The 25431-nt window shown below is 37.7% G+C and overlaps 8 protein-coding genes across 32 annotated transcripts; 4 read left to right on the top strand and 4 right to left on the bottom strand.

Annotated features, from left to right (window-relative positions):
* Positions 1 to 35: 35 nt before the first annotated feature.
* LOC117606150 (N-alpha-acetyltransferase 30) lies at positions 36 to 2508 on the top strand. 5 transcript variants are annotated; one of them, XM_034328234.2, is made up of 4 exons: positions 36 to 185; positions 452 to 767; positions 1063 to 1238; positions 1498 to 2508. In XM_034328234.2, exons 2-4 carry the CDS (start codon positions 491 to 493, stop codon positions 1813 to 1815), a joined length of 771 nt encoding a protein of 256 aa, XP_034184125.1. In that variant the 5' UTR covers positions 36 to 185; positions 452 to 490; the 3' UTR covers positions 1816 to 2508. The 5 variants fall into 5 exon arrangements, with proteins under 5 accessions (XP_034184125.1, XP_034184126.1, XP_034184124.1 ...); XM_034328235.2 differs by having other exon boundaries at positions 75 to 181; XM_034328233.2 differs by having other exon boundaries at positions 139 to 326.
* A 148-nt stretch (positions 2509 to 2656) lies between these two features.
* LOC117606146 (prolactin-releasing peptide receptor) lies at positions 2657 to 9283 on the bottom strand. Of its 9 annotated transcripts, none has more exons than XM_076691330.1 (5): positions 6070 to 6731; positions 5759 to 5997; positions 4649 to 5707; positions 4213 to 4438; positions 3854 to 4141 (listed from the first exon to the last, which is right to left on the bottom strand). In XM_076691330.1, the coding sequence occupies exons 3-5, from the start codon at positions 5630 to 5632 to the stop codon at positions 4059 to 4061; spliced, it is 1293 nt and encodes a 430-aa protein (XP_076547445.1). In that variant the 5' UTR covers positions 5633 to 5707; positions 5759 to 5997; positions 6070 to 6731; the 3' UTR covers positions 3854 to 4058. The 9 variants fall into 9 exon arrangements, with proteins under 9 accessions (XP_034184115.1, XP_076547445.1, XP_076547503.1 ...); XM_076691388.1 differs by having other exon boundaries at positions 4649 to 5696; XM_076691369.1 differs by having other exon boundaries at positions 5763 to 5997.
* Atg101 (autophagy-related protein 101) lies at positions 6884 to 10171 on the bottom strand. Of its 2 annotated transcripts, none has more exons than XM_034328238.2 (2): positions 10032 to 10171; positions 6884 to 9295 (listed from the first exon to the last, which is right to left on the bottom strand). In XM_034328238.2, exon 2 carries the CDS (start codon positions 9285 to 9287, stop codon positions 8631 to 8633), a length of 657 nt encoding a protein of 218 aa, XP_034184129.1. In that variant the 5' UTR covers positions 9288 to 9295; positions 10032 to 10171; the 3' UTR covers positions 6884 to 8630. The 2 variants fall into 2 exon arrangements, with proteins under 2 accessions (XP_034184129.1, XP_034184128.1); XM_034328237.2 differs by lacking the exon at positions 10032 to 10171 and adding an exon at positions 9627 to 9835.
* Positions 9839 to 17936, bottom strand: LOC117606147 (epimerase family protein SDR39U1). 3 transcript variants are annotated; one of them, XM_034328225.2, is made up of 7 exons: positions 17802 to 17936; positions 17406 to 17646; positions 13033 to 13139; positions 12687 to 12957; positions 12333 to 12598; positions 12138 to 12251; positions 9839 to 12073 (listed from the first exon to the last, which is right to left on the bottom strand). In XM_034328225.2, the coding sequence occupies exons 1-7, from the start codon at positions 17877 to 17879 to the stop codon at positions 11945 to 11947; spliced, it is 1206 nt and encodes a 401-aa protein (XP_034184116.2). In that variant the 5' UTR covers positions 17880 to 17936; the 3' UTR covers positions 9839 to 11944. The 3 variants fall into 3 exon arrangements, with proteins under 3 accessions (XP_034184116.2, XP_034184117.2, XP_034184118.1); XM_034328226.2 differs by having other exon boundaries at positions 12402 to 12598; XM_034328227.2 differs by lacking the exons at positions 17406 to 17646; positions 17802 to 17936 and adding an exon at positions 13245 to 13522.
* Positions 11086 to 11720, top strand: LOC117606153 (uncharacterized). The gene is made up of 2 exons (XM_034328241.2): positions 11086 to 11213; positions 11344 to 11720. Exons 1-2 carry the CDS (start codon positions 11114 to 11116, stop codon positions 11718 to 11720), a joined length of 477 nt encoding a protein of 158 aa, XP_034184132.2. The 5' UTR covers positions 11086 to 11113.
* Positions 13544 to 17383, top strand: E(z) (histone-lysine N-methyltransferase E(z)). 8 transcript variants are annotated; one of them, XM_034328211.2, is made up of 12 exons: positions 13544 to 13776; positions 14133 to 14446; positions 14508 to 14786; positions 14874 to 15090; positions 15292 to 15312; positions 15482 to 15582; positions 15649 to 15826; positions 15898 to 16272; positions 16369 to 16659; positions 16734 to 16916; positions 16998 to 17163; positions 17231 to 17383. In XM_034328211.2, exons 1-12 carry the CDS (start codon positions 13641 to 13643, stop codon positions 17289 to 17291), a joined length of 2322 nt encoding a protein of 773 aa, XP_034184102.2. In that variant the 5' UTR covers positions 13544 to 13640; the 3' UTR covers positions 17292 to 17383. The 8 variants fall into 8 exon arrangements, with proteins under 8 accessions (XP_034184102.2, XP_034184101.2, XP_034184100.2 ...); XM_034328210.2 differs by having other exon boundaries at positions 15289 to 15312; XM_034328209.2 differs by having other exon boundaries at positions 14874 to 15105.
* Adcy2 (adenylate cyclase type 2 Ac76E) lies at positions 17607 to 23246 on the top strand. 3 transcript variants are annotated; one of them, XM_034328205.2, is made up of 19 exons: positions 17607 to 17853; positions 18240 to 18412; positions 18483 to 18812; positions 18886 to 19080; positions 19153 to 19259; positions 19332 to 19443; positions 19523 to 19650; positions 19715 to 19873; positions 19940 to 20072; positions 20144 to 20220; positions 20489 to 20594; positions 20686 to 20750; positions 20812 to 20985; positions 21081 to 21306; positions 21380 to 21549; positions 21635 to 21881; positions 21946 to 22200; positions 22264 to 22381; positions 22450 to 23246. In XM_034328205.2, the coding sequence occupies exons 1-19, from the start codon at positions 17823 to 17825 to the stop codon at positions 22713 to 22715; spliced, it is 3072 nt and encodes a 1023-aa protein (XP_034184096.2). In that variant the 5' UTR covers positions 17607 to 17822; the 3' UTR covers positions 22716 to 23246. The 3 variants fall into 3 exon arrangements, with proteins under 3 accessions (XP_034184096.2, XP_034184095.2, XP_034184097.2); XM_034328204.2 differs by having other exon boundaries at positions 17608 to 17853; positions 21063 to 21306; XM_034328206.2 differs by lacking the exon at positions 17607 to 17853 and adding an exon at positions 17944 to 18086 and having other exon boundaries at positions 21063 to 21306.
* On the bottom strand, positions 19883 to 25415 carry Hexo1 (beta-hexosaminidase 1). Its single transcript, XM_034328217.2, has 6 exons — positions 25203 to 25415; positions 24458 to 24872; positions 23946 to 24392; positions 23318 to 23829; positions 23101 to 23231; positions 19883 to 23022 (listed from the first exon to the last, which is right to left on the bottom strand). The coding sequence occupies exons 1-6, from the start codon at positions 25271 to 25273 to the stop codon at positions 22790 to 22792; spliced, it is 1809 nt and encodes a 602-aa protein (XP_034184108.2). The 5' UTR covers positions 25274 to 25415; the 3' UTR covers positions 19883 to 22789.
* Positions 25416 to 25431: the final 16 nt, after the last annotated feature.

Raw genomic sequence — 25431 nt, 5'->3', positions numbered from 1 at the left:
CAAGAGGATAAATATGTGTATGTATGTACCATGAGTGTGCTCCTTAAGTAATAAAATGTCATATTTCCATAGAAATAATCTGTTACGATTCACGATATGGTTGTTTTTTTCTTATAAAATCATTGTTTATGTTTAATTTTTAACAGTGATTAGATAAAATTCAATATGGTGTCCGTCGTTCGTAGGTATACTTGGAATTTTCGTATTTTAAGATAAAATCAATGTTAAAAATCACATGGTTTATCGTAATTATGAAAATCCGATTGAAAAGTCTATATAACGTGTAACAGTTCTAATGCCACGGTAGCTGATTGTACAGAGAAAGTGTAAAAACTATTACCTCCGAAATTCGTTAACTAAGCTATATATATATACACATATATATATATATATATATATATATAAAGATATATATATATATATATGTATATATAAATATATTTTAATAAAGTGAAACTCGAGCTCTTGGAAATTTGGAGAGTTAAAAGAAATGGAAAACATTGAAACGGAGAGTATTACAGATGGAAATGAATCCGAGGCTGAACAAGGTAGCATCAAAGAAAAAAGTGAAAACTCCTTGATAGACATTACTACTCTAGACTTTAAATCTCGGCTTTGTTTGAAAACAACTGAAACGTATGGAGAAGCAACGCATACAAATGGAATATCTCGAGTGAATGGTGTTTGTAATTCACCTGAAAGAACTGCCAGTACCACTAATCTTCCAGAATCTCAAAGTATGGAAACTAGTCGGTTAAACCAACACGGTACGAGGAAATGAAAAGCTTTGCTTTTACAGCGACATCTTACTGTGATTACAAAGTATTTGTTTGTTTGGGATTGAAACATTATTAAAAAATGACTTTAATTTCATATCTATTAGCGTCGATAAATGATATGCAATAGGCGATAGGTAATAGGTAATAGGCAATAGAGTAGTAAATGTACTAGCAAGACAGGAAAGAGAAAGAAAAGAAAATATTTTGTTTTTCATAAAGTCTATGCAAATGATGTTTTTACACGTGTATTTTTATGGTTTCTCTTCATTCTCTGCATGTTTAGGTAAAACTGATACGTTGCCTCTGGGAAAGAAGGATGACAACATCCAGTATGTTAGTTACACAAGCGAATTACAAATGCCTGACATAATGAAATTAATACAAAAGGACCTAAGCGAACCCTACTCTATTTACACGTACAGATATTTTATCCATAACTGGCCAAAATTATGCTTCCTGGTATGTATATTTACATATAAAAGTATGAAATATATTCAAGCAGCATTAATACTGTAGAGAAAAGTTAAAAACAGAATGTTACGCATGCGTGACAAAGAGAGGGCGATTAACAAAATTTTCAACTTTAGAAATGATGATGCAGAAATGAGGGAAAAAAACAGAAAGAAAAAGAAAAAGAAAATGTTGACCAGCTTTGGTTGGATTCGTTTGTCTTGCAGGTTTAGAATTTACAGAAAACTCTTGCTTTTTGTTCGTCAAGGCGATGCACGGGGACGAGTGTGTTGGTGCCATTGTTTGCAAGCTGGACATCCACAGAAAGGTGATAAAACGTGGATACATTGCAATGTTAGCGGTCGATGTGAAATATCGAAAACGGAAGATTGGCTCGAATCTGGTAAGAAGGGCGATCCAAGCGATGGTGGAAGACAATGCTGACGAAGTAGTATTGGAAACGGAAATTACTAATCGACCAGCATTACGTTTGTACGAAAATCTTGGTTTCGTGCGCGATAAGCGATTATTTCGGTATTACTTGAACGGTGTAGATGCCCTTCGATTGAAATTATGGCTCAGATGAAATTCAGAGAAGGCAAATCGAAAAAAAAAAAAAAAAAGGAAAGAAAATGAGAATGAAATATTCGACGTTAATGCCAAAGGGAGTGTCCGTTGTATGCGCACAAAACATGAACTTTTTGAAGAAAATTAATAGTACAGGTAACTTGTAAACTGATGTTAAACAATTAATTTATCTTACATCATCGATATCCAATACCATTATCAATAGCAATATAATAATTTGTGATTTCAATAGTTAGCTGGTTGATCGTTCTATTTAATGTATTTACGTAGATATTCCGTCTGGCATTAACGTGTACCGGGGAATAGAATAAAAGTATAAGTACCGTATAAAAATATAAGAGGAAAAATTGATGAAAGTGAGAAAGGAAATTATATCGCGATTTAGTATATTTCCAATTTAAAGAATAGGTTTGTTGATAACCTAATGTATTTAAGTTTTAAAGAAACGAACAGGCGCGATAATTATCTTACAATTAGTATTAAAGGTATGCGCATGCGCATACGCATAATGAAATACAACCGGATTATTCTGTTCCGAAATGTAAGATACCTTATTCGAGATGAAATATCGAATAAGTTACATGAAATGCTGTATAAGATAGTAAGTGAACGCGTAGTACATAGAAGGATAAAAGGTGCATAGACGAGAAGGGAGAATGGGAAGGAAGAGAAAGCGAAAGCGAAAAAGAAAGATGGTACAGTTTGGTAAATTAAAATAAAGATTTCGCACTTTCGAAAGAAAGTGCACCTTTTGTCGGATTCATTCAGTTATCTATCATGCTACTACATACACGTATCCTTTGTATAAAATAAATTCGAATCGCGAATTACGATGTAACTATTAAAAAGTGTAAAAATGTTAATAAAAATACATAAATGTTTGTATAGTTGGCGATTATTGTTAGTTTGAGGAGAACGGTTGGAAAATAGGGAGGGTGGTGCGTAAGAAAAACGAGAGACGGTCAGTATATTCATTATTTTCATGTTGATTTTGTTTAAATGCATCAATTTCGTATATGTAATGAAAAACGAGGGTGTTTGTTTGTTTCTCACACACGCACCATTTCAATTGACCCATTTATTTTATTCCTCCGGAATGAATAATTTATTTTCTTCCACTATAACAGTGTACCTTGTATTCTTTTTAATCTCGTTTTTCTGGCAAACTAGCCAGCCGACCAAGCTACTTTTCCAAGTAAGTGTACGTGTCCGTCGAGCAACGACGAGCATCGTCAAAACGTACTCGGATTTCCATGGATAATGAGGAGTTATTGCAGAATTGAAATCTGAGACGAACGAAAGGGGAGAGGGCGTTCTCGAGAGTGGTCGATTCAAACGAACCTCTTATCAACTTTAATCAGTCAACCCTCCTTCTGTATTTCCTTATCGAGAAATTTTCGATAAACAGAGTCGAGCGAATTTCTAAAGGGTGACTTTACGACGAGAAATTTTTCAATGTAATCGCATCGCGTCGCGGCGATACGAAGAAAGGAAGATCGTTATCGCGCGTCGATTCATCTATAGGTAGGTAAATATATGTATATGTATATGTATATACATAAGATATGTACGTCGATTGGTAACAATTTCCAATATCGTTAGTAGTTGTTTTATCATTGAAAATTTCATATCTATCTTTTGCATTCGATTGCAGTTTGCGATTATGTATGTATGGTAAGTAATAAAAGTCGATCAAGTTCCATGAAAAACACAACTGCTTCTGTAACATGAGAAAAACAGAGATACATCGTTAGAATAGAGAAAAAGGAGCAATCGTTTTTCTCTTTTTTCACTTCTCTAGATAGTTGCAATAAAAAATAACATTATTTCTGTGAGTGCGTTCTTAGAGACAAGCGTTCTCTTCCTCGAGGCGAAACTAAATAAAACGCGCGTTGGCCGTTCAAATATATCCTATCTAAATATACATATATATATAGATATTTCCTGAAAGGAAATACGTAAGTAAGAAAGTAGACAACATACTTACTTACGTACGTGTTATACGTATCGCTAACAATAAGAGACGATCGGCGCGGCCAACAAAGCTTGCTTTTTGGCATTAGTAAACGGAATGGGGTAATCTCTAACGCCAACACCAACAACGACCACGACTAAGACAACGACATTAACTGATAGGATAGATAAGGTACACTCTTTCGCGTTATTCCGATCGATAAAATATCTGTCTGCTCGTGATTCATCGTCGTCGTTGGTATACACGTAACGTGTATGGCGTAAACATTACCGAATTTCCTCGATCGTTGCTGCACCGTTGCCTTTCGGCTTGGAATGCTTTCGTCTCGAGCAAAAAAAACACGGTAAAGCTAGAGGAAAGCGTGGAAATGATAATTTCATTAGTTATAGATACGATGAATAATAAAAAATCCTCACTTACAATGGTCCTCGAGATTTCTCGAGGCGTTGGTGGTCGTCGTCGGTTCGAGAACGATCAACTCGTAGTTGTCCGGAGTTGAAATTCTGATTCGAGTTTGACTCGGTAACAAGGATTCTTGCACCGTGTTATTTCCGTTACACGCTTTATCAAGCTGCAATTCTTCCTCTTCGGCGGCCGCTGCTACACCGTGTCCCTGGGATTTTCTTTTCGAAAAACACGGAAGCACCTTGAAAAGAATTGGGAATGATAATCCAAGAAGATCCAACAAGCTTTTCCGAGTAATTGCAACGAGCTCGACTATAAAATTTAACCAGAAAACGCGTATAAACTACATATGTTTTACGATCTCGTTCGCAGGATTCGCGAACATAAGTAAGTAGATGTATGTATAAAAAGACGTTGAAAGGTAAAAAAAAAAAATAAATATAATTCGTACTTGCTTAAACTCTTTGCGAAAGTTATCGTTGAGCCAAGCGTAAAGAAAAGGATTGTAACAGGTGCTGCTCATGGCTAGGCAGTGGGCCATGAAAAAGCAAAGCCTGTAATAGGACCAATCGTTGGCCGGGGAATAAAAGTCGTCGATAACGTTGACGACGTTCAGCGGTAGCCAAGAGATACCAAATACGGTGACCATGGCGATTAACATTCCGTTCGTTCGTTTCTTCCTTTCTCTGTCCGCCTGTTCCCTCTTCCCGGTTTTATTACCGGGTTTCGATCTGGCTCGATCGTTCAGCTTGATCGACACGCACGTATAGCAAAAGACGATCACGAAGAAAGGTAGGACGAACTGAAGTATCGTCGTCAGAGAACTAAATAGTTTGCGAAATCTTTCGTTCGGCCAGTGTTCCTCGCAATAAGTTTCCTCGAGATGCTCCTCGAGATGCATGTACAATCCATACGGTAGAGTAACCGTCAAAGCGATTATCCAGATACCGAGGATCACCGACAGACAAACCTCGAGTCTGGTGCGAGGATGGAACGGATACACGATCACCACGAACCGATCGATCGCGATGCTGGTCAACGTCAATGTGCTCACGTACACGCTAACGCCTTGTGCGTACGGCACCAAGTGACAAAGAGTCCTGCCGAATATCCAACCGCCGAGAAAAGTGTACAAAGGCGTAAACGGGACCGCCAACACGCAAAGCAGCACGTCGCTCAATGCCAAATTCGTGATAAACAAATTTGTTACCGTCTGCATCTGACGATTTCGTGCGACCACGAAACACACCAACGCGTTACCAAATACACCCAGCAGAAATATGTTTCCGTAAAATGCGTAAAATATTAATTGGACGATGCCGTTCGATGTTACATCCTTCCAATGGTTCTTATTATCATCATCATCATCACCGCTACCACCCCCTGCCAATACTTGCATCGTCCTCTCGTTCGATGTACCGCTAGCATTATCCATTCCGCTCTCCTAATTCTTTCCTTTCAGTGAACAATGGTAGGTCTTGCAAACGATACTTTTGCACCTTTAATCATTCTACATATCATGTTATATGTATATCTATAGTTCATTGCCTTTCATACTTACTTACTTACTGCCAATTAATAGATCCTGAAAGATTCCTCTTCCGGTTCATTCAAATTCAAATTCAAATACTTGGCTCTTAAAAATAGTAAAATCTGGCGTTTCTCGAGGTTACCGAGTTAAAAACATTTCCCCGAAATAGAACGATGCTCGGTATACACGCGTGTGATCGCCTGATCCTCGTTATCGTCACTCGTCCGATCTTCTTTCCTTTCTTTCTCTAACTTTTTCTTCTTCTTTCCCTTAAATCGGACAAATCCTTTCTCGATTATATTCCTACAAAACAAAAATGAAACGGACAAACTTATACATACAACTTACACCTCCGCTTGCTATTCTATTTTCAGTCGCGTTTCATTTCCACTGAACGACGATAACTCTCTCTCGTCTCGTCTCGTCTCGTCTCGTCTCGTCTTGTCAAATTTCACAAAAAACAATAGTTTCAAGTAAACGCAGCTCGAGAATTTAACGAGCACGTGCAACCTTAAGCCGGATACCCGCTTTCCAGCCACTTGTTGACCGTCTCGCGCTTCGATCTCTTCCCACAGTCCATGTTATTGCCTTTCTCTTCGAATTTCGAATATATTTATTCCAACTATTAAATAGGTGAAAATAAGAAAAAGAAATAAACGTGATGATACAAATCAATTTATGGATTAAATCTGATTTCAGCTTCGTCAACGCTTTATGAATATTTCAATTTCGGCTCTTTTTCCTCTTCCTTTATTTCTTCGTACAACACTTTTCTTTGCGGCTCCCCGGCTTCTATCGACCCCTTCTCTCTCTCTCTCTCTCTCTCTTTCTCTCTATGTGTCAACTGTTTGTTGAACAATCACGCGACACGACGAGTTGCTTCGATCTTGTGTTCGCGACCGAACGCTATCGACAACTGAAAATGGAAAATCGCTGTCGGTTAAGTTAAGCCCAGGAGCCGCCGTTTTTTCGCGCACGCGTTCGCCATCGCATCGCGGTTCCGTAAACCAGTGCTTCTATTTCACAAAGCATTCATTCTGTTACTATTCTTCGATACCTTATCGTTCTTCATTTTCATTTTCAACTCGCTATAATCTAGTTGTACCATCCACTAGATATAACGTTTAAGGTTTAGAAAATTCTCAGCCAGCCGTGTAAAAATATGAAAGAATCGCTTTATTCAGAAATCTCTGTCCCTTCAAATTTTAAGGTACATCTCACGAGACGCGGTCCTTCCCTCCTTCTTATTTCTTCACTCTATTTCGTTATTTTTACACGAATGTACTTGAACGGTACAAACCTCGACATCACCTTCCTATTTTGCATAAAACAGTTAACACTTTCCCTAGTTCTCTCTGCTTTCTTCAAAAATTACAGTAACGTAAATCAATCTTTTAATAACCAATAAGAACGCAAAACAATCAGACAACTACGCAGAAAATACAAATTTCTTAACAACGTTTCAAAGGGCAACATTAACGAACGAACGAACCAACGCGGAAATTTACATTCTTTTTTTCTCAACAACTTTTCTCATTTTTCCGACGATATTAACTCACTCGCCTCTTCTATTTCTTTTTATCAAGAAATATTATTTCCGTGCAACGTATCAAATTTCATAATTTATTATCTAATTGTTTAGAGTTTAGTGCCTTTAAAAAACTTTTCTCATTGTTCCAAGTTCGTTCGTTCGTTCGTTAATTAAATATATTCGTACAAGTATATGTATATAACGTGATCGTTTGAATCAGGATATTATTGTACATGTATGCATCTTGTCGATTTTAACGTTTATCGTAACGTTTATTATTGCCAAGATGAATATTCTTTGCGTGTTCATTGCGTTACGTGCGACAAGATACTTTCGTATACGCAATATTCTTTTCAATGATGTATCGATAAAGCATGTAAATCAAATCCGAGTTCAATCTTGAAAATACACCGTATACATTTTAATTAAACACGTTCAACTGATTATAATATACATACACGCTTCCCAAAATACATTACTTTAATTACAGTGCGTAAAACGCGTTTATATCATGGCCCCTATAATTTTGAAGAAGCAACGATTTCCTTTTAATATGTATATGTATACTTACTTACTTACTTACTTACTTACTTACTTACGTGTGAAAACGCGTAAACGAGAAACACGAGAATACAAGCACTTGCACGTTTATTTACAATTTACAGTAATGAATCTAGGTTCCAGCTATATATTAAACATTTTCAAATAACCAAAAATAACCGTCTTTCTTTTTTTCCCTACGGTTGTACAAACTTCTTTCTATTTTGCGATTACTAGTAATATTCGAAATAGTGAATAACGTAATAAAGAATTCATTTCAATATTTAATGTATAACCGATTACCTAGAAAACTAATGCAATGGACGATACAGTTGAAACAGTATGTTTACAAAAAAGTAACTGCTACACCACGATTGCTTCCTTTGTACTATAGAAATTTTTGCAAATATTTCAAGTCTATACAATCGTAATGCATCGAATTTTCTGACAAGTATTGTCAGCACAGACACCTGGAATATACACTGGTCGGCACTAGTGTTTTCATCGCACATAGCTACGTAATTTCCACATAATCATTGTCATTTTTCGTTACCGTACGACGCAAGCTTGAAACTCCATTTGCGCGTCATATGTATAAAACGTACAACACTGAATCTTGGCTAATTCAAACAGGTGAACAACAACAAGTAAAAGAAAATAATCAGATATCGAGTCATGTATGTATGTAATGTACATCTAAGCGCAACATATTCGATAGATAACGACCAACGAGTCTTTCGTTAGTAAAGACAACTTTCCAATGTTATTTATATTAAGATATTTGCATTATAGATGCATTGCACTAAAAAGTCCCCAAGAAAGAGTAAACAACTAAATAGATAATGTCTCTTTGATCAATTTCTTCATTGTATTACCCATCGTCGTACTCGACGGGCTAGACGTTGTAAAAGATAATTTAAATAGATAAGGTTGTATGTCGGGATACGACGTATCAAAGATCAAATCCAATTCAGCTTGATTTGGCATTTTCGGAAGATAATCGTGTCGATTCATTACTTCTGTTATGTACAGAATTTTATCCGTTAACAAGTCCCCGACTTTTTCTCTGCATATTTGTCGTTCGTGTTCGGTCGTTAATTTGATCAGTTCCAAACGTACTGTCCATACTTCCCATGGTATGCATTCTGGTTGAAACGGCCAACGATTTTTCTTCTTCTGAAAGAATTCCAACGATATTTGGCCAGAACCTGGACTATCGGTGGAACGTAAAGCCTCAGAAAAACCTGATATTTCACGTTTCAAAGTTTGATCCAAATGCACCGACGAACAACAGACGTAAGTGAAGTCGATAAAGTCACAATCGACATCTTGATACCCGACGGTACCTACTGAATAACTACCTTCTTGTTTGTACTTGAATTTACCAAGGCTTCTATGAAAAAGAACACTGTGGAAAATGCTTGCTACCGCTTCGTCTACTTGTCTTCCCTCCATACTTAACTCGAACAACTGAGTTCTGGCATTCATGGTGATTCCTATCGAACAAGATTTCAATATTAAAAAAGTATAACACAACGATGGTACGTCATCTAAAAATAACACAGTTATAATGTGTTATAATGAAAAACAAATATCTACTGGCAATAATAATAGTGACAACTATGTTGCCACTATGTATCACAAATCATAATTATCATAATTATAAATTTAAAAAACAACAAAATTATATTAAAAATTTATAAGTACACTTATTTCTGTTTAGAATGATTAGAAATTAAACTATATTCGTTTTCGAATATTTCTCGTAAACGATAGATAAAAAAATGATATGTTAAGAAAAATGTAATTGTGTCGATTAACTCTAACCTCATGAAAGCAGTGGTAGAAACGATGATTATCACTGGAGACTGGTTGCGATACTGGACGATATTTGGTCATCTTTTAGTCGTAGCAAACTGTCCAGTATTCCGAAAATACGATTAAATAATCGCTGAGTAACGTCATACAAGTAAATCCATTGATTCTTTGAAAATTTGGAAAATCGAATATCCGACATGTATTATATGTATTTTTATATATATATATATATATATATATATATATATATGTTGTGTTCGCATCGAAATATTAAATGAGAAATTATGAATATGATTTCATTGTTGCTTCTTTCGACACTTTATCCTTACTTTTACGTAACACAATGGTTAGAAAAATGTTAAACATTCGAGAAATAAGTGTTGCTTGTTACCTTTAAACGCAACATTCACTTACTTCTCTCCAACTCAGAGTGGTCGCATTTAATTTTCTTCCTTCTCTTGTGACAAATGGATTAAACCAGTTCAATTTCAAGTCACTGTCATCGATGTTAGGCACGCTAAAGAATTTCTCTTTGACTTGTCTTTTCTTCAACCATCACTCATCACACAATCACCTCACCTCCGCCACTGCCACTATCATCTATCATCGCACTGCTGCTTGCTACCACTGCCGCCACAATACGAATCGTTTTGTCATTTCAATTGATTTATTACTACTATACATATTTCAAGTATTTTCATTTTACTGTCTGCCTTGAATTGATTTTTATTAATTTGCATCCACCAAATTGCACTTTGTGCAAAATTATATACTTATATCATTCCTGGTTTTCTCTTTTTTGTCAGTAAACAACAGCTGTTCTCGTAGCAAACGCCATTTTATACAATATTCTCTATATATGTACATACATAACATAAATAAGTATTTTATCACAACAACAAATCTTATTAAAGCCTCGTATCGTACGCACTGTAAATAAATGTAATTTTTTTTCATCTTTAGTTTCAATTTACGTAACTGATTCCCGCCATTCATTAGAGGGTCACGATAATTGTCCAATTAATTATTTCTTTCTCTTTGTCACCCTAGGTGCTTTGTTCGCATTTGCGTATTCGTCTACTTTATTATTAATTTAATTTAATTTAATTTTTCCCTCTTTTTGTCAAATTAATTGACGCGAGGGGAATGCTGTCATCCACGCGCGTACAAGGTTGGCATTCTTGCCAATCCTTTTCCCGCCCAATTTTTATCTCACTTACTTATATTTACTCTCTTACGCTTCTGCATTACTTTTAGTACTCTTTCGCTCCTTTACATCTCCCTTTTAGTCGCCTCTTACGACAGGCAGGGAATACCGTGGCCGTATTCTACTCCCCCCGTGCCACAGGGGGTTATTTTGTTATTATTTTTCTGCTATATCATACTGGTATACTTGCAACCGACAATTGAGAATCGAGAATCGATAAACAATCGATTGAGAAACAAATTCAAATTTTTGTTACAAAGTTAAACGTAAGAAATTTTATCCTGGCATTATGATTTTGCCTATTTTAAAACCAGAAATTATCATTTTTAACCAACGAAAAATTCACGTTTGTCGGAAGCCGGGATTTATCGCATGGTTGTTACTTGGCTGTAAGATAGAGTCGTATTTTAATATGACTGATCGATCAACATACGATCAATTTACGTTGATCACTTAATTAAAAGTTTCTTCATCACCGTGTATTTGTATGTAGAATGGTAATGAATTTATCGTTTTTAGTGTCGACAATTATTTTCGCTGAAATATCCTGGCAATTAACGCGTAATCTTGTTCGCATGATTGTTTTGCTTTTCGGGCTGATTATGTTCATTTTGGATGGATTTGGAGAATGGCAGGATTTATTATTAGATAAAGATGAGAATAAAGCTACTATCGAAAGATATAATTGGATAGATAAATTATATTTTACTGCAGCATACGATTCGTGCGTTTCAATGAAACTTAGCGATATAAGATACATTGGAGTTACCGTAGAAAAAGGACTTTTTATACTTGAGAAAAATGGAAAAATCAAATGTTTAAGTATGCAAGGTTTTACGAGGAACGAATTACAAGAACTAAAAAAACGGATTAATTATTTTTTGAGTTCAAATTAAATTTGGATAAAATTCATTTCAGTCTTTTATTTTATTATTATCTAGAAAATAAATACACGGCAGCAAGAGTACTGTACCGCTAGGTACCACTAATATGTTAATTGGTAAGTTAAGGGAATTGTAACTCGCGCAAATTAGTAAATTATACATAGATCAGTATTTTTTATATAAAAAAAATATAAATATATTTTACTGTAACTGTAACTGTAACTGTAACTGTTTCTTCATTGCTGTCGTCCAATACTTTTACCAACAAGTATTTCAGCACAAGCAGACTGAATGTCGGGAAATTGGTAGCGAAAGCCTAACTCTTTGACGCGTTTTGGTACAACTTTTTGTCCTTCCAACATAATCTGAAAAGGAATTGGTGTAATCATTTGATTTAAAATGAGAATAAAAAATACGTTAAATACCAACTTTTGCACGTTCTTTATTGAAAAGGATATTTAATGCAACGCGCGGTATAGGAATAACGGCAGGTCTTCGCATCGTTGACGCAAACACCTTAGTAAATTCTTTATTGGTTATAATCTGTTGACAGAGTAATGAAATTGTATCGGTTTATTACAGATCTGTTTAGAATAATTTCTAATTCGGTTGAATTTCAATTACCTCCGGAGCAACACCGTTTAATATACCTTGGACATTTTTGTTGTCAAGAGAAAAGAAAAACATATTTACCAGATCGGTTACGTGTATCCAAGGCATGTACTGATTGCCATTACCGATAGGACCACCCAAACCGATAAAAAATGGCAAATATATTTGTTTAATCATACCACCATCTTTTCCTAATACAACTCCGGATCTAATTATCACCTGTCTGGTAGCGCTATCTTTTGGAAGCTGAGCAGCTCTTTCCCAATCGTGACAGAGCTCTGACAGAACGAATAACAATCTTTTCTATTTCTGTAATTTATATAAGACGCGTGCAAGAAATTTCATCAGAAATAAAAGTATTGTTACCTGATAGGAAATCATACTTTTCGCATTCGCTTTCTTCTGTGTATTCAATGTTATTCGGTTTATAATAAGCTACTCCAGAAATTGTTAGAAAAGCATCGGCTTTAGTATTTATTATAGCTTCGGCCAACAACTTTGTTGTCTTTACACGGCTGTTTATAACATTCTGTTTAAATCCTTCGGACCATCGTTGTTTCGGATCAAGTACATTTTGACCAGCAACATTAATTACGGCGGTCGTGTTTTCAGGTAAACCGTAACATTCCAAATCGTGCTATCAATTTTATATGACATTTCGATATCGTCAAGTATTCGATAGAGAAAGATAAAAGTAAGTAATTTTTCTCACCCATGATATTCGATTAGGTCCAGGCATGCGAGATATACACGTATGCGAAACACCTTTGCCTGTTAACGAATTAATTATCTGCCTTCCAATAAAGCCGGTACCCCCACCTGAGGCAATTATATAACCTCATGTGTGACAAAACCTAATATTTTGGAAATTAATTTCTAACGATCGTGAAATATCGTGAATGAAAAATAGAACAACAAACTTGCCTATGACTACATGTTTTAGAGCCATCTTATCGTTAAGGTAAATTTTCGATTGTGGTTTTCAAGGAAACTTGGAGGAAATATTTATATAAGTATATACCACAGTTCACCAGAGTCCATAACTGCGACGCGCAGGTTGGAAGATCAATCGCTTTCCAATTCGTTTGGGAGTATCGCCAATCAGGGCGAAGATGCGCACTAGAGATGCGCGAAGAACGAAAACTGGTCTTTTCGGAGTTATGGACTCTGGTAACTATTTGCATGTAGAGAAGCGACATCATCGCCGCCTGGATTTTCCTCGCTGGAGTTAAAATTTGCATGAAATTCATAAGCATTGGAGCATTTCTCGTTTGTAATAAAGGTTGTTTCTTTTTAACAATGAATTAATTTCGCGTTATAATGTCGAAAGCAAAAATATCTGCGGAATGGAGGAAACGCGTCAAGTCCGAATATATGCGTTTACGCCAAATGAAACGTTACAAGCGAGCAGACGAGGTGAAGATTGCTTGGAATCAAAATCGTAAGGTTATGTCTGGTTAGTATAATATAATGTGTATATATATATATATATATATACATACTAATACATCTTTCTTTTTCTTCGTAATTTAACGAAATGTTAAACCAACCATTTGATCGATAAAAGGATTAATCATTAAGTCGGCGGAGTAAAATTCTATATATATATATGCTACTTGTTTTCTCTGTTGAATAAAAGAGGAGAGGAGAAAGAAGAATAGAAATGTTTAAGAAAAAAAAAAAAAAAAAAAAAATAAATAAAAGAGTTAGGAGTTTGTAGTTTATACGTAGGTGCGCGCGTCATCTAATGTATGTATATATGTAAGTTTACGATTTTTATATTCGAATTTATATTGTTGATCTGAAAATTAGAGCTTCTGATGATTGAACAAAAACGATGGGCGGACGGAAAAGCGATGTGGCTCGCGATGCAGGATATCCCAGCCCACGTGTCTTGCATGAAAAAAGCTGAAGTTGCCAGTTCCGACGGAGATGTTCAAAGCTGTCCTGTTAAAATTATTAACGCTGTTACTCCTATACCGACCATGTATACTTGGGCGCCGATACAACAAAATTTTATGGTCGAAGATGAAACTGTGCTACATAACATACCGTACATGGGGGATGAAATTTTAGATCAAGATGGCACGTTCATAGAGGAGTTGATAAAAAATTACGATGGAAAAGTATGAAATGAAAATAGACCGTTTATATATCGGCAAGCTATATAGAAAATAATCTTATTAGGTTCACGGAGATAGAGAATCTGGTTTTATGGACGATTCAATTTTTGTGGATCTGGTGAACGCTTTGGTGCAGTACGAAAGAGAAGACAAGGATAGAGAGCATACGAAGAAAGGTAAAGAAAAAGAAGACGGTAAGGATAAGGATAAGGATAAGGATAAGGATAAAGATACGTGTAAGAAGGATAGCAACGGCAAGGGGGAATGGAAAACCGAGAAATCCTCGGAAGAAGCTAAATCCGATAAAATTAGTACACCCTTTCCATCTATGCATATATTCAATGTAAGGAGCGGAGCGGAGCGGGCAATCGTTTCAATCTTGTTTCATTTTCATGTTGTTTAAGAGATCGAATAAAAAACGATATTCCAGGCGATATCCAGCATGTTTCCTGGCAAAGGTAGACCGGAAGAATTAAAAGAAAAGTACATCGAACTAACGGAGAGATCAGATCCGAACGTGTTACCGCCAGAATGTACGCCAAACATCGATGGGGTGAACGCGAAAAGCGTACCCAGAGAACAGACGATGCACTCGTTCCACACTCTTTTTTGCCGAAGATGTTTCAAATACGACTGTTTTCTTCATCGTGAGTATGGGAACGGTAACGCGCATAAATTTTCCTTTCTTCGACACGATTTCATGCTCTCGTATTGCTTTTACTTTTGAAAAGTTTGGAAAATCTAAATCGAGATACATATTGCTGATATATGTATTTATATCGTATTCCTGCTTAAAATTGAGCATTTCTTGATTACAGTCATTTATAATTACTGATTTATTGTAGCAGCCAGGGGAGCGTCGCCGCCAGGTAAACAATCACACTGCATACAAACGCGATCGATCATTGTATTCAGAGACGAATTTATCTTTCTCTTTTTTTCTTACCTTTTCTTCCATTAGATTATCATTTGATTTGATTTGATATCTCATCGATAAAATTATCGAAATATTCCGAATCTGTATGGGGTTAATTGTAGGGCTTCAAGTGTGTCATCCGGGACCAAATTTGCAGAAACGAAAAGGACCTGATCTGAAACCGTTCTCCGAACCGTGCGGAACCGAATGTTACATGCACTTGGTAAACTCGAAAATTTATATTCGATAGATGAAGCGATAAAGAAAGATAGATAATTTTGGTGTATAGGAAGGAATGAAGGAGAAACTGGCAGCCCAGGCGGCTGACATAAAGGAGGAGGAGAACGAGGAGAAACGAGGAGGACCTAGAAAAGTGCGGAAGCAAGCGAGCGTAGATTCTGGTAACGAAGCGAGCAGCGAAGATAGCAACGACAGCAACAAGTATTTACAAGGGGCTGGCTGTCAAGGTAAAATTGATTTGAATTCGATTCGAGGATCGATATGAGATATTGATTGCATTGAAAATGTTTGGAATTAGATTTTAAACAAAACGTGAACAAGGAGAGAAAGTCGGAAGAGTCGATGGAGGATCAAGTACAGCCGGATAATCAAGCCCCGTTCACGCTGTTGGGTTTCGATAAACGAGTGAAAACTGAAAACGAATTTTCCTGGACCGGTTCGGAGCAAAGTTTGTTTCGAGCTCTTCACAAGGCGTTTCCTGGCAATCCCTGCGCTTTGGCGCAGATAATGTTGACGAAAACTTGCCAGCAAGTGTATCAGTTTGCGCAGAAAGAAGCTTCGGATATTCCAACGATTGAAAATTTAAAGGACTTTACTCCGCCACGAAAGAAAAAGAAGAAACATCGGCTTTGGTCGATGCATTGTAGAAAGATACAGCTGAAAAAGGATTCTGGTAATATAGGAGAAAAGCTGTGAAATAAGTGAAAATCGATGAAAATCGATGAAAATCGATGAAAATCCATTAATCTTGTCTGTTTAACGTTTCAAGGTGCTAATCACGTACATAACTTTGCGCCGTGCGACCATCCAGGGAGACAATGCGATAACTCGTGTCCTTGTATACAAGCTCAGAATTTTTGCGAAAAGTTTTGCCAGTGCAGCAGCGAATGCCAGAATCGTTTCCCAGGATGTAGATGCAAAGCTCAGTGCAATACGAAACAGTGTCCCTGTTACTTGGCCGTAAGGGAATGCGATCCAGACCTTTGTCAGACTTGCGGTGCAGATCAGTTTCACATTACTAAGATATCTTGCAGAAACGTTAGCGTTCAACGTGGTCTTCGTATGTATTTTTTTTCTTAATAATTGCTTCATTTTATATTCCTATTTAATATTAATATTGCTTTGGTTTTTCAGACAAACATCTTTTAATGGCACCGTCCGACGTGGCGGGCTGGGGAATATTCCTTAAAGAGTCCGCGGCGAAAAACGAGTTTATCTCGGAATATTGCGGTGAAATTATAAGTCAAGACGAGGCTGACAGAAGAGGGAAAGTTTACGATAAATACATGTGCAGTTTTCTTTTTAATCTGAACAATGGTAAGATCTCTATCAATCTATGTAGAATATAACAAGTATACCTGCGATGCTTCAACTTTTTTTCCACTTTGTTGAAAACAGACTTTGTTGTGGATGCTACGCGAAAAGGAAATAAAATAAGATTCGCTAATCATTCCATAAACCCTAATTGTTACGCAAAAGTGATGATGGTAAACGGTGATCATAGAATAGGTATTTTCGCCAAGAGAGCTATTCAACCTGGTGAAGAATTATTTTTTGACTACAGGTAAAGATCTCTGTTTTTGCTTATCGACTAACAGTTTGTTAAATATACGTGATTTTCTTTTCGATAGATATGGACCAACGGAACAATTAAAATTCGTGGGTATCGAACGCGAAATGGAATTTTTATAACGCGTGTATGATATCACGTAGAATCAACACGCATATGGTACACGTAAATACATCATTCTTTAGCTGTATATCGATTAATAAAATATATTTTAGAAAATCTAACGCCTTTATTACCATTTGTATTCCTGCATCGTGTGTGAAAATGTTGGATAAGTGTAACACTAGTAATCGTGTTTATTTTTGGAAGAAAAGTGCGTACGTCGTATACGTATATTGCAGTCAGTCGCAATAGAGTTAGTCTGAACGAATGATAGGAATTGGCTCGTAATTCGACCACCACCACCACCACCACCATCGTCAGTTGCAAGCTTAACGTTCGTGAGAGCAGTTGTTGGAGCGCTTGATCCTTTTGCCTCTATTCAAGTTGCGCACGTTGCAATTAAATCGTGGATACGAATAAACGATTACGATGATAACGTATACGTCCATTTGGAAAGCGGACAAACGGAAGAAATGAAATAATCTAACAGCGTATAGAAATAAAATTAAGAACGGAGAAGACGTTTTTACCTGTGGATCCGCTGAAGCGTGATGCAAGACGAAAATAACGAATGGAACTTGGGTAACGATATTGCAACCATTTAACATGATAGATACATGATGATAGTTATAAATGTTTACGAATTTAGGTATTTTGCGCGAACGAACTTGACCCACGGTCCGCGGTCCGCGGTCCGCGGTCCGTGGCCCGTGGCTGATTGACCACAATTAACTTTAGACCGACGCGTGATGCAACCAGTCACGAACCGTTTCAAAGAGAAAATAATGAAAGATTATTGTCGTAAGATCATTTAGGTAAATGTTTGCAATATTTGTTGACGCGCGAACACGTAAATCGATCGAAAATAGTTTTCCTCACTGACATGGCAGTCGGCCAAGATAGTTTCCAAGATAGAAGCACCGTTACTTGCAATTCTAAGCAATTCTAAGCAATTGTAAATGTTTTAGAGAAATCCGAAGGATGGTCAAGGGTGGTAAACGAGGCTGGAGTGAAAGAATTGGAAGAATTACGAGATAAATACGAGGGCAAGTTGACAATATCCCTGTATGCCGGTACATTGCTCGTCGCGGTGATTGCTTTGACTATCGCCCTAGGAGTCGTTTGCCTCAGCAATCGGGAAGTAAGTTGAATCGACGTGCATCGGTATGAAGGAGAAGAGAAGAGAAGAGAAATAAAACTTGCTTTTACAGGATCCGAGTAAAGCGATCATTCCTGGAACAAATTTAACGGTAATGCTGATCTGGTCGTTGGGTTCGCTGTTTCTAACACAATTGCCGTCGACTTCAACGTCGGCTAGAACTAGGTCTCTCCTAGGTCTCGTTTCTTCGATCGTCTTAGGTATTGGAATTTTAATAATTCGTGGCTCGGTACCTTTGTTTCTGCTTCTTCTCACGATTATCGCTGTATTACCGAGAGATGCTCGACAAACGCCCACGATTCTTGCCATCCTTCTGATCGTTGTTCACTTGGCTAGAAACTTTTCCTTTCTCGACTATTCTAGCTACCATCGCATAGCTCAGGTACGTTCATTTTTTTTCTTCTTTCCTTTTCCCTACTTGAAGAATATACTATAGACGTTATACATTTGCATAGACGTGCAGCGAGCTCGTTTTCCTCTTAGCTGCGGTTCTCGCAGGATCGTACTACAGCGTATTAACCGCCAAGGCGCACAGTCGCACCTTCTCCGGAACGAAAACTGTCATCGAATCCAGAATCAAGTTAGAATGCGAAAGGGAACAACAGGAACAATTATTGTTGAGCGTTATTCCAGCGTATATCGCCGCCGAGGTGAGTTTCTTGCTCCTTTATAATTTACAAGAATAACGTTTCAATATACATATTGTATTTCGATCGAGATAGGTGAAGAGAAGTATTATGCTGAAAATGGCAGACGCCTGTCAAGAAGCTAGCAAACATAAACAGACGAGATTTCACGAAATGTATGTTCAGCGACACAATAATGTTAGGTAAGAAAGAAGCAAAGTTCTACTCGAAAGAAGAGATAACGATATTTCTCTCTGTTTCTACGCGTATTTCAGTATACTCTACGCGGACATTGTGAATTTTACACCGCTCTCGGAGCAACTGTCGGCTTCTGATCTAGTGAAAACGTTGAATGAATTATTCGGAAGGTTCGATCAAATTGCTCAGGTATGTATGTATGTAGGTAAGAGGAGAGACGCGCGCAAAAGAAAGAAAACAATAAGTGTAATGGTTTCTTCCCTTTTAGGATAATCAATGTATGAGAATCAAGATTCTGGGTGACTGTTATTATTGCGTTTCCGGATTACCGATATCTCGCCCGAATCACGCGTACAATTGCGTAAACATGGGATTGCAAATGATCGAAGCGATTAGGTAAGGTAGAAATAATAAAGGGAAAAGAAAGGACGCGAGAAGTTTGTTTGATGTTACGCGTTAGATTTGTTCGCGAAGCGACCGGATTCAACGTGGACATGAGAATTGGCATCCATACCGGAAATGTTCTCTGCGGTGTACTCGGTCTACGGAAATGGCAGTTCGATGTATGGAGCGACGATGTTACGCTAGCAAATCACATGGAAAGCGGAGGAGTACCCGGGTACGTTGATTTATTTCATTTCATTTCATTTCATTTCATTTCATTTCACTTCATTTCCATTTTAAGGAGGGTACACATTACCAAAGCCACTTTGCTTCAACTGGGAAATCGTTTCGAAGTGGAACCCGGTGACGGAGGATCTAGAGAGAGTTACCTTGCTCGACACAACGTCGAAACTTTCTTGATAGTTCCACCAGAGGTGAGCCTTCGATTTATCATTCTCTTGATTCTTCGATATCTGTTGAAATTACTTTTCTCGTATTTTTTTAGAAAAGCAGCGGAGAAAATTGCAAGGATGATAACGATCAACGTGCACGTGGCGGCCCTGGTTCCTCGGTACCGTCAAGGTGAACACGGCTGATCATTCAATTTAATCGTTACTCTGCTCTATTAACACAGACCACAACGGCTATTCGATATTTACCATCTCTTAACTCGATTCGAAGTGTGCCGATTCGATTGACAGGTAGCTAGCAGGAAATATCATCGGGCTATTCTCCACCAGTCATTTTTCTTTCCGTTTCTCTCTCTCTCTCTCTCTCTCTGAGATCGTTGAAACAATTGCTTTCCAAGCATGCCTTTGTTGTTTAACTAAGTTTCTTTACTTGTAAATAGATCGAGGCCGAGTAGTAAAATGACCAAGTACGTTGAATGTTGGGGCGCGGATAAGCCTTTTGCCAATATCGCGGAAGCTACGCTTGCAAAAAATATTGGTTTAACGGTAAGCTGTCGTGACAATTCTTTTATTTTATTCACCCCTCTCTATTCTTTATTCGCGCAATGAAATTGAAATTGAAATTTCTTTCTTTCAGAGCGTCGCTATGATCGAGTCTAATCTTTTGGCAAATAATAATTTCGGCTGTTTCACCGATATAAAGTAAGTATTGGCTTGTTAGCCTTGCAGTCTGTCTGCATAACAGCTGTGCTAATGAATTCAGACGGTGGTGGCGCGGTGGTAACGAGGGCATGTCGTCCCTTACTTATCGGTTCAACGACCGAAACAAAGAACTTTTATACCGAGAAGAAATCGACGAACAGTATCCTTGGTATCTTCTTGCCTCGAGTACAATCTACCTTATGATCTTTGCTATTCAAATTATTCATTTACCGAGGTAAGTTACTCTAAAGTAATATAAAGAAGAGACCAAGTTTCGATTTTTTTCTTAAGCTAATTCCGTTACTATTACAGAAGTATCATGGTTTACAGCTGTTTTACGACTGGTATCGTGTCTTTCCTCGCGTGCTCCATATTTTCTTGGCCGAGCAAAACCGACTGTGCTCGTCGTCGTCGTCGTCGTCGTCGTCGTCGACGATTAGCTTCGGGCAGAGGTATCGGATCGACTGTGTACTTGGTTACGGTGTTTGTGGCAACTGTTTCTTCCGTTTTTAGTCTAATCAATGTCGATCGAATGAATGGGCACGAAATCGCACCGGTACTTCTTCTTTCTTATTATTGGTAATAACAAGAAAACATTTGTCAATTTCCTCTGATCTCGTTCTTTTTAGATGTACGTAAATTCTGCGGTAATGTGCTTGGTCGTAGGATGGACGCATTTACGCGTCGACTTTCTCTTGAAATTGTGCGCGATGTTTGTCTCGGTAATCACGGTGGTAGTTGCGATCTCGCAAACATCAGCCGTACGGGTCTATTATACGCTCGAGCTCGAACAGATCGAGTAAGTCACACTCACTCTAATTCCATACTCATTTTTACATAATTTTTATTTATTTCCGAAAAATACGACCGTTTCTGGTTCGCAGACCTTATTATAATATTCATTATCTCCTTCAAATCGGATATTTGCTCGCACTTGTCTCCCTTGTGCTTCACGTGCTGGATAGGCAAGTTGAATACACCTCGAGAATCGATTTTCTCTGGCAAAGCAAACTAAAGATAGAACAAGACGAGGTAGAAACGATGAGAGGTATTAACAAGATCCTTCTCGAGAATATATTGCCAGCTCACGTGGCAGAACATTTCTTAACGAACGGTGGAGCAGCTACTCAGGTAACGTCAAAGTTTCGCTTGCAACTTGTAACTTATCGTTAGATATTGCTTCTTTATCGAGCAGGATCTTTATCACGAAAGATACAACAGTATCGCTGTAATGTTCGCGTCTATCCCAAATTACAAAGAGTTTTACGACGAAACGGACATAAACAAACAAGGATTGGAGTGTTTGAGACTTTTGAACGAGATTATATGCGACTTTGACAAGCTACTGCTGAAACCAAAATTTTCCGGGATCGAAAAAATCAAGACAATCGGTAGCACTTATATGCTTGCTTCCGGTCTCAGTCCTGGAAAAGAAGACACCGATCGAAAGGTATAATATGTAAAAGCACATCTCTTTTTTTCCAACATCTTCAAATTCAACCTCAACTTTTAGGACCCGAGCAAACAACAAGATCATAATATAATCATTCTTGTTGAATTTGCTCTCGCACTGATGACCATTCTAGATCAAATCAACAAAGAATCCTTTCAAAGATTCAAATTGAGAATAGGTGAGTTTACAGGAAATTCTCTTTCTTTTTTCGCGCTCTTTTATAGAAAGAACATATCTTTCGGCAAGGTTTAAATCACGGTCCCGTGATAGCGGGTGTGATTGGAGCGCAAAAGCCTCAATACGACATTTGGGGCAACACCGTAAACGTGGCATCGAGAATGGACAGCTGCGGAGAAATGGGAAAGCTTCAAGTTACCGAGGACACGGGGAAAATTTTGATCGCTGCTGGTTACGAATTGACCTGTCGTGGAGCTACTTACGTGAAAGGAAAGGGGACTTTGACCACTTACTTTGTCAAAACTCCGTTTGATGGGAAAGAAGAAAATTATTAAAAATTTCGATCGAACGGACCAAACTAATGCATTATAATTGATACGAGTATATACGAGTATACGCGAGTATAGAATTAAGCGTAACAATGGCCTTGATTTTGTAAACACCATTCAGGTTCCAATGCGTCGGCGAGGATACCTCTTTTTACCAGTCGTTGTCTGTGCCTGAGCATTCTGTGCTCTGCATAAATCCAACTAGAGTTCGGCTCGGCCCATAGTCTCTCGGCAAGCGCCGCGGATCTAGGCCATAGCTTCGAATCAACGGACATGCTATCAGCTTGTTCCGTCCAAAGAGTCGCTTCGCCTCCTACAATACACATATTTCACACATACGTATATCTACAGATTATTCGTATGCGAATTTACAAAGAAACTTGTCTTTCACCTAACACCAAATTCCTTTTCATCTCGAGACCTTGCGACCTAATTATCTTCAAAGGAGAATTTTCGTAAACCTTTTGCCAGCCTTTATAAGGTGCACACCAATTATTACCATCACCGATCCACGCTGAGAAACTGAAAGAAAAGAACCCCGCAAACATTTATAGATTAATAATAAAGAATAACAAAAAACCGTCCTCCCTCTTCAACTTTATATTTACCCGCAATCTAAATAAAGGGCGTCGTAATTCGAAAAGATCACTCGAAAATTATTTCTTATTAATCTACCGACCGTAGGATCTTTCGCGGTCGTCCAAATTTGTATTATGTATTTATCCGGATCCAAACGATTGATATTCTTTTCGTTGGTTAGACCGCTGGTCCATAAAATAACGGGTATTTCTTTGCCTCCGTTAGCCAGCTTTACTCTTTCCAATGCCTGTTCTTGAAAATATTCCCAAAGCATGTAGAAACTGGTTTCCGACAGATTCCAACCTTGAACCGTTTTCATCCAATTTTGAATAACGACCGAAGAGTTCCAACAATTTAGGTTCACCTCGTCTCCTCCCATATGAAATAGATCTGGTTGAAAATCTTCAAACATATCTCTGTATATTCCTTCGAGAAGTTGGTATACTTTATCACTGGTTGGATTAAGTTGACCGCAGGGTGGCTCGACGCAATAATTTCTCCATGGTTCCGCTTTGAAGCAAACGATCGCATCGTTTTCCACCTGTAAACTTTCTATACATATGTATGTATTTAGAATTTCGAGGGAGAGGCCTTTTTGGAAGGTGGTTAGTAAAAGAGAAAGAAAGAAAGAATGATAAAGAAATAAATATTTTATACCCATTGCCATCCTTCTCCTACGTGGGCTGGTGCGTCAAATTCCGGCAATACTCTGACACCACGAACCAGCCCGTAATCCCGAATCTCCTTAATGTCTTTTTCATCGTAGATCTTGTCTCGAGCGTAACGACCGAACGTTGAAAATTTTGGCCACGTTCTGCTGACATACGGAAAACTCTGAGAATCGATTATGTGCCAGTGTAAAGTATTTAACTTTGACATGGCCATTCCATCGATCGTTTTTAATATCTTTGACTTGTCGACGAAATTCCGGCTGGTATCCAGTAATAGTCCACGGTACGGATATACGGGTCCATCGGTAATCGAGATTTCATTTGGAATTTCAATCTGATTCCGAAAATCGTCGAAAACGATCATCTGACTCAACGTTTCCAGCGCGTGTCGTGCACCGAAATACGATCTCGCGGTCACTCTTGTTTCCAGTAACTAAATTGTATCGAGAAATAAGACAAAAGTATTAAAATCTCAGGCAAAAATATTTAACGACTCACCGTTTCGTTTACTTGTGTCACAGTTAAACTGTAACTTTCATCCGTGTGCAAGGTCAATTTGATGCGGTCAGTTTTAACGAGTCCCGTAAATCGTACAAGCATACCTGCACCACCATCACCACTTTCTATTAATTTCCCGTTCAAATTCTTTGCATTCTCTCGTAATAAATCCATATTTCTTTCAAGAAGATATTCAACTTGTGTACCACTCGGCGTATCGATTAATTCGATTTTCTCGGGATCAAGGTGAACCATCTTTTTGCTGAGAGACAAGTGACCGGTTGCTTTTGGCCACAACGAACTGGATGCATCGCAAAATAATTCGCATATTTCCAATGGGACAGCCAATGTAATTTCGCTTCTAATTAATTCCTTTTTGCAAAGACCACCCTCGCATTTGTAATGCCACGGTGAACTGTCGGAAAAATTAATTTCTTTTTTACATTTTTTACTTCTCTATCCATACATAGAATTATCATACTTTCACTGGTGCTACGTGAATTGTAAGACAGTAAAGTAAAGTAAAGTAAAGTAAAGTAAAGTAAAGTAAAGTAAAGTAAAGTAAAGTAAAGGCGGCAATAAAATTATGACAGTATCGAATCACTCAGCTCAGCTAGCGTTTTCCTACTTTCTTTACAATATACATATATCAATATTCTACCGTTGCTATCTACTATCACGCGTAAAACGCGACAGTGAAATAATGATTATGCTATTATGATATTCGGATTAATGCGCATCTTACCGATACTTATCTTCGACATTGACGCTGCTGCCAATTCCAACGATAGAAACGACGATTAATAAACCGATCATACTTTAGATATTGTATATCACCCGTTCGTTACCACCTTTCTTAGCTTTGTCGATAGCTATGTTTCACTCTCGAATGACTACACGCGTCTTCGTTTCAATCATTTTATTTAGCTAGCATCGCGAAGAAGGGGAATCAAGGAGTGGGGTATTATATCGGA

This window comes from Osmia lignaria, chromosome 1 (genome assembly GCF_051020975.1).
Source record: "Osmia lignaria lignaria isolate PbOS001 chromosome 1, iyOsmLign1, whole genome shotgun sequence".
In the NCBI taxonomy this organism is placed as follows: Eukaryota; Metazoa; Arthropoda; class Insecta; order Hymenoptera; family Megachilidae; genus Osmia; species Osmia lignaria.
This window is presented reverse-complemented; position numbering and strand designations above follow the sequence as displayed.